Consider the following 13,342-nt stretch of genomic DNA (forward strand, 5'->3'; position numbering starts at 1 on the left):
TGGATCTTTTCCTGGGCTTACAATGTGCCAAAGATACTCTCTCATGATGCTAGGCAATCAAGCTCCCCATCTGCCAAGTGATCACGAGGGGAAACAAACAGTATATTTACAACCATTCTGGACCCAGACAACTGTTCTGTTTTTCACTTGCAGTTCAGCAATCAATAAATTATATGGGTTATTCAACTTGCCATTATAAAACAGGCTTCATGTCAGATGATGCTGCCCAAGTATAGGTTAACATAAGTGTCCTGAGTGTTTAAGGCAGTGTTTAAGTATAGGTTAAACATAAATGGCTTCATGTTTAAGGCAGGCTAGGATGAACTGTGATGTTTGGTAGGTTAGGTGTATTAAATACATTTTCAGTGTATGATGAGTTTATCTGCATATAACCCCGTCCTAAGTCCAGGAAGATCCGTGTACCAAAATGGCTGAGAAGCAGCACAAATGTACTAAGAGTGAACTGTTTCCCCCTGGAAAGAAGCATAAGGTGCCCTGTGGCTCCCATTAGTCCGGAATGTGAGATCATGCTGCTTCCCAACCTCTCTGTGCCTGCTTTTCTTCATCTGAGAAGTGAAGGCATGAAACTCATCATGAAAAAGTGAAGGATGGTGGTTACCTCTGAGAGGAGCAGGACCTGAGAGGAGTACATGAGGGTGTTCACCTGTGTTGTTAATGTTTTATTTCTTAAACTGGGTCATGGGTGTGTACATTTTGTCATATTATTTTAATACATTCTGTTGCCTGAAATACTTCATATGGTTTCATTAATAACATGGTCAGAGTACACTCTCATTGATGCCACAAAGGCTGCCATCAGTTCACTGCCCTAAAAGCTGCTTTACTGACAGTACAGAAGGCCAGTAGAGCTTTGATCCATGGTCAGGGAACTAGACACCACATACTGCAACTAAGATCTGGTGCAGCAAAATAAGTAAATAAATATTTTTTAAAAGTCTTAATTATGCACAGTGATGGATGTTGACTGGACTTTTGTGATCATTTCACAATATATACAAATACCGAATCATTATGTTGTACACCTGAAACTAATATGCTATATGTCAATCATATCTCAATAAACAAACCCATATCATTGGGATTCAAGTTTAAAAGATGGAATTACTAGGAGGGAGGTTCAAGAGGGAGGGATACAGGTATACCTATGGCTGATTCATGCTGATGTCTGGCAGAAAGCAATACAATATTGTGCAGCAAATATCCTTCAATTAAAAATAAATTTCACTATTAAAAAAAATGAAATTACTAATGTTAGGAATTTCAAAATTCTCTACAAATGAAGGAAGATGTCTCACTGGAGACAATCAGTGAGATGTCTAGCTGAAAAGTCACCTTTTATTTCTGCTAATTTTATTAAAAGTTATCAGAAAACTCCTTGGCCCAGACTCATGAAGGAAGTGTGTAAGAAAAGAATGAGGAGTACATTTTGGCCCTACTCTGTCCCATCCTGCCCCAGAGTAAATAGTCTGGGGTCTTACCAAGCTCCTTCAAGGGCCACTCAGCTAAAGCCATTGAACCAAAAAGAACACCGGCTCCACTGGGATTCATGCTCTTTTCCTGCTCTTCCTTTCTCTATAATTTACTTTTAGTTAACCCTTTAAAGTATAAATCAGTGTTTCTGAAAGAAATGTCCTTGTAGTATTTCGCATGTATTCACTCACTTACTTAAAGGTCTCACTTGTCAGCAGACATATTTATCGCATGAAGGTACATGACATACCACCACAGTTCTCAGGGCACCTGAGAAGCTCCAGGTACCCAACTGTGCAAATCAGAGATTGACAACTGATTTCAAGAAAGGACTTTTACTAATTATCTTAGAGCCAAAGTATAGTACACAAATAGTATCTTAAAAAGGAATTTAAATATAATTTGGTTCAACCTCCCTCCCATGCAAGAGCGCCCTCTAGAGCATCTCCAACATTTGATCATAAGGGTGTTGCTTGAACACTTCCAGTTATGGGCCCACACAATTTTGCAAGCCAAGACAGTTTCATTTTTGACAGCACTAATAATCAAATGGTATCCTTCTATTGGACAAGCATTCACATCCATGTGATTTCCATTTCATCACTGATAGAAAAAGGGAACAGTCTCATGGCACATGAAAGCTCCCCTCAGGTAACCGTAAATAATTATTGACAACCACTTTTGGTGAGGTTTCTCCAAACTCGTTTAGTAATTGCATGTAACTAACTTTTCTATATATAATGCCGCTGCTGCTTAGTCACTTCAGTCATGTTTGACTCTGTGTGACACTATGGACTACAGCGTGCCAGGCTCCTCTGTCCGTGGGATTCTCTAGGCAACAGTATTAGAGTGGGTTGCCAGGCCCTCCTCCAGGGGATCTTTCTGACCCGGGGATCAAACCTGGGTCTCCTGCATTGCAGTCAGATTCTTTACTGCTGAGCCACCAGGGAAGCCCTCTATATATAATAACTATATACAAAACAATAGAGATTTTCTCGGTGATCTAGTTCCTAAGACTCTGTGCTCCCAATGCAGGGGGCCCCAGTTCTATCCCTGGTCGGAGAATGAAATTCCACATGCTGCAACTAAGAGTTCACATGCCACAACTAAAAAAAAAATTGCATGCCACAACAAAGTCCTGGAGCAGTTAGAAAAAAAAAAACCTATAACTTTTCTCTCAAAGAATCCATGAGAGACTTTGTCAAAAGGCGTAGCAAAATCCATATAAACTATTTCATCAGTATTCTCCCAACCTCTTTTTCTAACATTATCTCTTATTTAAATGGCCATTGCTAATAATATAAAAGAGTGATGAGATTTATGGTAAAACAAACAAACAAACAAACCCAGTAGATAATTTGGTGCATGGCACCTAGAACTGAAAGAAATAAGGAAAACCAAACAGGGAAAATCTTTGCATCTCTTCAGTTCAAAAATAAAGATCTTGTATGTGGTCCACATTTTTCATCTGATTGGATTTTTCATCATTTCAAGTTTGCTGACAGACTTAAGGTCTATCGTAATTGGATCATAGCCACTGAATTAATTTTCTTAAGGAGTAAATATAGAAAAGAGAGCGCTTGAAATGAAATTCAGCATTTCTTTCCTTAATACTCTACGATGTCAAGGAAAACCAACAAGTCTATTTACTGCCCAAACTACCAACATGCATTTAAATAGACATTTATATTTAGGTACTGCTGAAAAGGAATAGTATTTCTCTTTTTCATCACTGACATGTTTTACAAAAAACATGAAATCGTAAGTTGTACAAAATTAGGCTCAGTTCATCTTTACCAGATGTTTTCCTTGGCAGGAGAAATGCTGCTAAAATGAAATCTAATCAATCAAGCCACAGTCTACATTTTTCCTTCTAGGATTCTCTTAAAGCAAAGTAAAGAGGGGGCTCTCTTTTCTCCTGGTATCTAAGATAGGAAATTCCCAGAAGACAAAGTGCAATGTATCTATCATTTACAATGTTTAAACTTCAGGTGAAATAAAATGTTGCCATTCTTCTAAAAGGGATTTCGGATTTTAGAAAGACATGTTTTGAATAAGGTGGAAACCCTGTGTTGGGTGGCGAGGAGCAGCAGCAGGCCACGTGTTGAGCTTGGATCCCACCAGTTCTGGGCCTGCCACTAGACAACCCAAGAATATGGCAAGATGCTCACTCTCCATGTCTTAGTTTCTTCTCTGTTAAGTGACAGAATTAGGTTACTGGACCTTTAAGAGTCTTTCAAACCAGTGTTTCTATAAGTGTTAGTTCAAACCACTTGCATAACCACGACCCATGGGCCAAATATCTGCCTTTTAATACACTCCTGACATGTTGCTTATACGCAGTCAAGTTTGAAAAACACTGCCTCAAATTCTAATGTTTTATACTTCTGTGTATCCATGGAGCAGCCACAGGGATTCTTAGCACTACGTTAGGCATTATGGCGGAGAAGGCGATGGCACCCCACTCCAGTACTCTTGCCTGGAAAATCCCATGGACGGAGGAGCCTGGTAGGCTGCAGTCCATGGGATCACAAAGAGTCGGACATGACTGAGCGACTTGACTTTCACTTTTCACTTTCATGTATTGGAGAAGGAAATGGCAACCCACTCCAGTGTTCTTGCCTGGAGAATCTCAGGGACGGGGGAGCCTGGTGGGCTGCCGTCTATGGGATTGCACAGAGTCAGATATGACTGAAGCGACTTAGCAGCAGCAGCAGCAGCAGGAGAAGGCAGTATCTCCCTGGTGGCTCAGATGGTAAATAGTCCACCTGCAGTGCAGAAGACCTGGGTTCGATCCCTGGGTTGGGAAGATCCCCTGGAGAAGGAAATGACAACCCACTCCAGTATTCTTGCCTGGAAAATCCCACCGACGAAGGACCCTGGCAGGCTACAGTCCATGGGGTCGCAAAGTGTCAGACACAACTGATCGACTTCACTTTCTTTCTCGTTTCTTTCTAGGAGAAGGTCAAGTGCTACATATTATGAGAAAAGAGTCCCTGTCCTCCAGGAATTCATAATATCTCTGAGGAAATAAAATCCAGCCTCAAATCAAGGTAGAATGTGATGAAGGCTCACAAGAGTGGTACAAGGAAAATGTGGTGAATCAAAGAAGGAGATGCTTTTAGTTGAGCCTATCAGAGACTGGACTGATGCTGAAGTTGAAACTCCAATACTTTGACCACCTGATGCGAAGAACTGACTCACTTGAAAAGATCCTGATGCTGGGGAAGATTGATGGCGGGAGGAGAAGCGGATGACAGAGGATGAGATGGTTGGATGGTATCACCGACTCAATGGACATAAGTTTGAGTAAACTCCGGGAGTTAGTGATGGGCAGGGAGGCCTGGTGTGCTACAGTCCATGGGGTCACAAAGAGTTGGACACAACTGAGCGACTGGACTGAACTGACTGATGACAGTTTCATGAAGGAGATGGCACAGGAACTGGCACTTTCACAGGGAGGCAGGCCTGAAACACGCGAAGAGACTGAACAGGGAAACACGTGAAGCGACTGAGGGAGACGGAACAGAGGGAGCAAAGGTGTGGAGCAGGCATATCCCCCAGGAGCTCCAGGAACATGGAAGACAGTGTGACTTACCTAGACTTGGATCAAGGGTACAAAAGGGAACAACAGAACTATGGCTGAAAAGACAGGTAAATGCCAGACAGTCAAGAGCACTGGCTGATGAGCTGAGAAACCCACGCTCTATGTTGTAGGTAATAAGTAGTCACTGAACTTTCACGAGTGAGGAAAAAGGGATGAGATCTGAGTCCTGCCCAGGGCACGTGAATCAGGCAGTTCTGCAGCATGTCAAGCACAGGTCCCCAGCCCCCAGGCCACAGAGAGTACTTCCCATCAGATCACTGGCAGCATTAGATTAGAAATAAAGTGCATAATTAATAACATGCTTGAATCTTGAATCATCCTGAAACCACTCCCCTGACCCTGGTCTGTGGAAAACTTGTCTTCTACAAAATCTGTCCCTGGTGCCAAAAAGATTGGGGACCTCTGAAAAGGATCTCATAGGTAGAATATGAGAATAATGTTTAATAAAAGACACTTCCCTCTACAAGAGAAAAGAAGCAAGGAAGTAATGGCTCGGGAGGTGTGACAGGAGCTGGAATCAGAGCACAGAGGTCAGGTGCAGATAGCGTACTTCCTGCTCTAAGTCAGACAGGAAGGAAGAAAGGAGAGATGAGAATGCAAAGAAAAGGTGAAATAAAAAATAGAAATGCTCAGGGAAATTCTACCAGGTGGTCAGTATTCTCAACAACTTGGGCAGCTTTCCGCTAAAAGTGAGGGGTTCCGAGAAGTAGGTGGAGGTGCCAGGAGATGAGAAGAGAAATAAAACCTCTTCTCAAGTCCTAAATGAGGGCCTGGGTCTTTGTTTTCTAACCCGTTGACTGGGCCCCAGCCACCAAAATGACCTCAGGCATGGAACCCAACATTAAAGTTGAAATTTTAAAAAAGAGAGAGAGAGGCATGACAGAGAAAGAAGGAACCAAGGCCCAACCACCACTTTGGACAAGAACCACTGCTGGTTAGTTTGCAGGATGAAGGAAGAACCTGGAAGAGAAAGTGTCATCAGAAGCCCAGGAGAAGAATGAGAAAAAAATGTTATAGAGCCTAATGGAAGACACAGAGCTAACAAATCTGCTATCTCTTCTACACTCACTGCCATTTTTAATGACTTGCCCAGTATGATGTTGAGATACAGTAACATGCCAGAAAGTAACAAAACCCTTCAAGTTGGCAATTTTGAAATTTATGATTCCTATGTAAAAACATGAGTTGCAAATGTGGACAAAACAAATAAACCAAAATGAGAAGTAGAATAATCTTCTTTTGATCCTCAGTAATTCCTTCCCAGAAATAATTATTTCTCCCCACCAGTCTCCCTTTAAGGCTAAGAATCAGATCCAGAAAAAGTGCCTGGGGATTTGTTGGTGATGGGAGCCGGTGCTCTGATGGGGTTTTTTGTTTGTTTGTTTTTGTATTGCATTTTTTGGTTTTTTAAAAAACTTTCCAGCTTTATTTGAGCCATAATTGAAATATAACATTGTTTAATGAAAGTCATAATAAATATTCATTATTCGTTTCTTCCTTTCTCTGCTTGTTCTCAAGGTATTGGGGTCCCCTGAGCCAAGCGGGGCAGGCATTGCCCACTCACCTGCATGAGTTCATGGCTTTCCAGAAGATCATTCTCTAGCATCTCCTGGGTAAGGCGCCCCATGGTGCTATAGAATTCATCTGCTGTCTCACAACATTCTATCTGCCTAGATAAAGAAAGGACAGAAAAAGGAATTGTTTAGGAGACCCCTGCTATTAGGCACACGCTGCAGGCACAATAAGACATGTTTTCCCTTGCCATCAAATCAACCACGTTAGCAATCAATGGAAGTCAAAATCCTATGATTACCCTCACAGTACAGCCTGTGGTAGGCAGAGAAAAGATTTTAAAAACTGGAAGGTCAACACAGTGGTCCTTATTCCAGGGTGAGTTCCTCCTTTGCTATACCACTCTCCTGACTCACAGCTCCACCTGTGGCATTTTTATTGCTCCCACATGACACCTTCTACACATCTGAACACCCATCACTGATCAGAAATAATAACTAAGAAATTGGGTACCCAAGAACAATTATCCCCTGGAGGGAATCTGTTGCTCTCAATTTGCAAACAGCAGTACCATTGACAGACTGAAACCAAACCACGGTAGAAATGAAAGATGAAACACACAAGAACTTCATCTGCACATTTCATCAGTCCTCAGGATATTTTCACAGTCTTTCCAATCTTCTCAGGACACTGCTGCTAGCTGGCGATTACACCCTGTTATATTTTTTTTCTTATTTTGTATTGGGGTACAGCTGATTAACAATGCTGTGATAGTTTCAGGTGAACACTGAAGAGACCCAGCCACGTATGTATGTATGTATGTATGTATGTATGTATGTATGTACCCATTCCCCCTCAAACTCTCCTCCCACCCAGGCTTCCACACAACATTGAGCTGAGTTCATGTGCTGTATAGTAGGTCCTCGTTGGTTATCCATTTTAAACATAGCAGTTACACCTTGTTTCTTGCATTTGCTTCAACAGGTAAATAAAGACTGTCACCTGCCATCCTGTGAGACAGGTGAAACTTTAATTCTTCTTCTAGAGAGGGAAGAAAAAGGAATTACCCAAAGCAGAGACCTGGATATTTATCTATTATGTCATTCTTTGCATAGCAGAAAAACTATTTGCCTTACCAATCATAAGACATACTCTTTGACATATGCTAAGGTTGGGGGATCTCCATAAAGCCAGTCAAAAAAAAATATGATCCTGGGAAAACTTCAGGCTCTAGAGTTCTGTTCAAATCACATTGCCACAATCATGTAGGTAAATAAATGAAATAAACCGTTGAAGTGCCGATGCAAAAATTTAGAGCAGCATGTGGGCATAAACTGAAAAGTGGTTAAGTTTATCCTGGAGGCCAGGTGGAGAGTGAGGAAGAGAAGTAATGTTTAAGGTGAGTTTTGATAAATATTCTCCAGATTGATAAGGAGGAAAAAGCATCCCAAACACGTGCATACAGGAGACAGAAGGCCCTACCTGGGGAAATGCATGTAGGTCCACAGATCACAGTGGGGGTGGCTGTATGGCCAGGGGTAGCCAGAGAGAGCTGAGGGTGATGGTGTTGTTTAGTTGCTTGCTGCTGCTGCTAAGTCGCTTTAGTCGTGTACCAACTCTGTGCGACCCCACAGACGGCAGTCCACTAGGCTCCTCCGTCCCTGGGATTCTCCAGGCAAGAACACTGGAGTGGATTGCCATTTCCTTCTCCAATGCATGAAAATGAAAGGTGAAAGTGAAGTCGCTCAGTCGTGTCCGACTCTTAGTGACCCCATGGACTGCAGCCTACCAGGCTCCTCCGTCCATGGGATTTTCCAAGCAAGAGTACTGGAAGTTTAGCTGCTTAGTCGTGTTCAATTCTTTTGTGACCCCCTCGACTGCAGTACGCCAGGCTCCTCAGTCCATGGGATTTCCCAGGCAAGAATACTGTAGTGGGTTGCCATTTCCTCCTTCAGGGGATCTCCTCGACCCAGGGATCGAACCCTTGTCTCCTGTTTACCACTGAGCCACTAGGGAAGCTGAAGGTAGAGAGGTGCAGAGAGCAAATCGCAAAGGCCTAATCTGCCTGCTGAGCCCTCTCAGGACAAGAGTCACGGAAAGGCCTTTAACAGAGAGTGTGGGAACAGACGTGCCATTGGCAAGGTTGCCCCCGAGGCGGCATGGCAAGTGTAGGGTGTGATGGTAGGCCATGGAGGGCTGTGCCAGGCATGAGGCAATGAGGGAGGGAGCCAAGGCAGTCAGGTCAGAGAAGAAAGGACACATGAAAGAGATGCCGCTGAGACTTTGCTGACGGTCGACAGCTTACACGTTCCACAAGTGCCCTTGTACGAGCAGAGGAGGAAGTTTCACGTTGCAGAATCAAGGTGATGGGAAGGGCCCATGGATACGCACACATGAAGCCCTGATGTCACTGCGGTACACATGACCCAGAGATCATCTGCAGGATGTTCAGGACTTTTCCAATGGATAGGTGGTGGGGAAGACGACAGGCCCGGGAGTCAGAAAGATCCAGGGCTAAATCCCAGCTCTACTCACTAGCTGTGGGACCTTGAACTAATTAGTCAGCGTTCCTGGGGCAATTTTCTCACCTGAAAAGACAGGGAGAATAATCCTACCTACGTCATGGGGTTGTGGGGAGAAGTGAGTAAGATAATGTGTTTAATCTTCTTAATATAATAACTGCAGGCCCTTGATGTTGTGTGTTAGTTGCCTTTCCTTTCACTTAATGCTCAACACATGTGAAAATTATAATGAGCAAAAACTCTGAAACATTTAAAATTCTACCAGTCTAACTCACAGATTCCTGAACTTCATAAACAGGAGCCATTTATAATCAGTAGATTCACATTATTAGAAGCACAGATAATACAGCCAAGGTGCCCACACTCAAAATCAGGTCTCTCCACTTACAAACTGGGTGACGTGGGGGCAATTTCCTTAAGTCCTTTATGCCTCAGTGATGACATCTGTAAAATGGGGATGATAATAGAACCTACCTCCTAGGATGACAGTGAGATTAAATGAGTTAATTTTACATCTACAGTGCTTAGAATCATGCCTGTCCACTGCAAGCACTCTGTGAATATTGGATATTAAGTGTAGCTATTATTATTTCAATAGTGTGACATCCCTGGGATGACCATATTAATAAATTCTGATAGATAATGGGTAGAATACATAGGAATAAAGTAAGAACCACCTCTTTTCCTCCTGCCCCATAATTAAGAACTAACAAAAAGGGGACTAGAATCAACCCAGCATACAGTCAAGTGCTGTAGTATTTTAATCCTATAAGCTAATTATCCAGCAACTATCACGATGGCTAGAGTGTGATACTGGTAATAGAGAAACTACCAATGCTCAGTTTGTGAAGTAGTAGGCTGGAAATACACGACTGCAGAAAAAGGCTGACATCAGAAGAAAGTAAACAGGTATGTAAATGTCACAACAAATCCCCCACAGGTGAATTTATTTGACTCACTGAAAAGCTATCTGCAGTGAAACAAAGGCAGAGGAGATTGCTACGTGATATTTAAAGACACTTCCACACAACAATGATTTTTTTTTTAAATCCCTGAATTGTTAGTTGGTGGATTTTTCTTACAAAATTAAAAAATGCTGCAAGTCTCTCAGGAAACAACTTCCCATCAATAAAAAGGCTACTTAAGAGGTTTCTGAAACAAAACACTGGAAGTGATTTATAAGTTCTCTAACGTGTTGTCTACGGGCACCCACTCAAGTCATTTAAAAATAGCTCTAGGAAAGAAACATTAAAAACTTTTCTGCATGTTCAGTTAACTGTAACAATTTCATCCTGATGTCTCTCCCATTACCCAAAGGCAGATATTTAATGTAATAGTCATAATACATTAGAGATGGGTGAAAATACCCTAGTGTTTTCAGCCCTGATACTAGATAAGAATGTAAGTGAAATATGTTTGGTGGTAATAGATTTCAAATGGAATTAACTCTTGATGAAAGGAAAGAAGTTCCATGTGTTCTACTATTGACTAGGCACCAGGCACCATGCTAGATACCTTTATACATAGTATCTCGTTTAATTTTATCACATTCCACAAAATACCAACCCTAAATATTTACTGGAAGGATTGATGCTGAAGTTGAAGCTCCAATACTTTTGGATGTGAAGAGCCAACACACTGGAAAAGACACTGATGCTGGGAAAATTGAGGGCCAGAGAAGAAGCGGGCAGCAGAGGATAAGATGGTTGGATGGCATCACTGACTCAATGGACATGAGTTTGAGCAAACTCCAGGAAATAGTGAAGGACAGGGAAGCCTGGCATGCTGCAGTCCATGGGGTCACAAAGAGTCAGACACGACTGAGCGACTGAACAACAAAACAATTATAAAGACTCAAACATAAGCCAAATTGCAGTCTTAACCAACAAACCCACACAGCTGTCTCCAGATCTTTCAGTTCCTCTTCCACCTAAGTCCCTCTCCCTCTCCACAACCAGGTTTAGAAAAGATGCCAACAGCGTGGGCCTGCCAGGACGCCAGCACTGAGGAGGAGGAGAACTCCAGGCCTGAAACAGCCTGCCCCCTTCTCTAAAACAGCTTCCACCTGCCCCCAACATTCACTGATGAGCCGACAGAGAGTTCAGAAGGCAAAAGCAATTGCACAGCATTCACAACTTTCTCTTTTCCTCACATTTAAATATTGATGAATATTGATTTAAATATTGATGAATAAACATTGGAGAACAAAAGCGCTGGAAGACTCTCACACCACAGTACAGAACAGGAAGGGGAAATTACTTACTCTCCCAACTTTGCCCAGATAGCCAGCGACACCCGTAGGATGATTTCTGAACCTTCAAAGAAAACTGAATCCCAAATCTTTAAAACTGTATGGTTAGGGAGACACGTAGCGAAGAGAGTCAGAAACCACTGCATCGTGAAGACATTGGTCAGTGGAGGCTCATATCCACCTGAAACGAAAAAAACACTCTACATTTCTGCAGAATTGATGGTGTGCAAGATATGAAAATACCCGCTTTCAATCTCTCATGTCCACTCAAATATTAGCTTGGCCAAAAAGTTCATTTGGGTTTTCCCATAACATCTTACAGGAAAAACCAAAAGAACTTTTTTTGGCCAACCCAATATGTTATGGCTGCTTTTTTTTTAATCTCTCTAAATTCTTGTTCTTTCCTTATTTGGGTGGGGGTAGGGGGAGAACATAGGTGTGTTTAATAAAAATTGCAATACTATGAACTTCACAAATTCTTTGTGACATTTCAGAAATCTTAACCTAAAATTTAATTTGAGTGTACCTACTATGGGGCACTGAAAATCAAGGAGGATGCTCTCCCTATAAAAAACAGGATAAAAGAAAGGATTTTAACCACTCAAAAGTAAAAGCTGATTTCCAAAACCTCCTAAAACCTACTTTTATTCAAATGCTGCTGATAAAAATAAAATTGCTCATAAGCAATTACTTGTTTACTTGTTAATTTATCCATAGTCCTCAGACCACAATGTAATTAAACCAGAAATCAATAACAGAAAGAAAGCTGGAAAATCCCCAAATACTTGGAGATTAAGCAAAGTGACATTTTAAAATATTTTTAACTAAACTACATTCAGTTTTAAAGATCTGGGATCCAGCTCACTTTGAACTTTCCAAATTCACTAAAACAATAGAGTCCTCTCCCACTTCTCATTATGATTGCATAAGCATATATTTTAATGAAATATAAAAATTTAGATACTAGACTAATCCTTTCTCCAAATTACAGTCAGAAGGTACATTTACCCAAGTACAAGCAAAAGAAGATCTGTCTTCCTGTATCCACTTTCTTCCTTCTTACCTACACACAAAGGAGTATCTTTGTTCACAGGCTAGTATCTAAGGTCACCAAGGCATTTGGGCAAATGTGGAGCCCAGTGAAGTGTGTCTGACTCTGGAACAGGCCAATCTGGTCTTGCTGGAAGCTTTATGAAATCCTCACTGGTGCACAAGTATACTGCACAGCCAAATTAAATAAGATTACTCCAACTACTTGGAAGAAAATGCTTAGAGACACCTGGGTGTCACTATAATTTCCAGTGTATTTTAATCATAGATGAGGTCCTCAAAACCCTTTCAGATTTTCCCAGATTTAAATGCATGGGTCAGGAACTGACAGCCATTTAAAGAAAACATAGCAAACATTGTATTTTTGGTATCTGGAGAAGTGCAAGAAGTGGGTATGATGACAGCTAGAAGCTCGGGTACTTGGGAAGCTGGTGATGCCAACTAGATGGCAGAGACTCAGCTACTTGCAGAGCCATCTCCATTGCCACCTTAATCAACCCCGTCCCTTCCTTCAGGGCTCAGATTCTACCTGAAGGCCAAGAGAGCCCTTCTCCAGTAAGAACTGGTCCATTTATCTCAAGTAAGTCTAAATATCCTTCACTTCACATGAGTGAATAAAAGGAGCATTAAATATCTCAGCCCAAAGGACTGCTTTTATCTCCTACAACCTCATGAAAATACATATTCTACTCTCCATAACCTCAGTGGTTGAAGCAAAACCACAGGCTCGCCCAAGCTGTACCTGTAGTTTAATTTTAAAGAACTCCTATAGTTTTGATGCCAACTTAGAGCAGATTAACCGATAACGAGGCACGGATACCATTCTTTACCTAGACTACAATATATAGTTGGTGAGCTGGTACTGGTGAGGTACTGGGTTCCTGACTGACTTCTTAACCATAACCAGTT

The 13,342-nt window shown here is 41.8% G+C and overlaps 1 protein-coding gene across 6 annotated transcripts in view; it reads right to left on the reverse strand.

The window, feature by feature from the left end:
• Nucleotides 1–13,342, reverse strand: part of TBC1D30 (TBC1 domain family member 30) — a 104,452-nt gene that overhangs the window by 13,157 nt on the left and 77,953 nt on the right. For all 6 annotated transcript variants that reach the window (XM_061416593.1, XM_061416594.1, XM_061416592.1 and 3 more), the window contains 2 exons: nucleotides 11,396–11,564; nucleotides 6,663–6,768 (listed from right to left, as the gene is read on the reverse strand). In XM_061416593.1, the coding sequence (XP_061272577.1) occupies nucleotides 6,663–6,768; nucleotides 11,396–11,564 (275 nt within the window). The remainder of the gene's footprint in view (nucleotides 1–6,662; nucleotides 6,769–11,395; nucleotides 11,565–13,342) is intronic.

The sequence above is a fragment of the Bos javanicus genome, chromosome 5 (assembly GCF_032452875.1).
Source record: "Bos javanicus breed banteng chromosome 5, ARS-OSU_banteng_1.0, whole genome shotgun sequence".
In the NCBI taxonomy this organism is placed as follows: domain Eukaryota; kingdom Metazoa; phylum Chordata; class Mammalia; order Artiodactyla; family Bovidae; genus Bos; species Bos javanicus.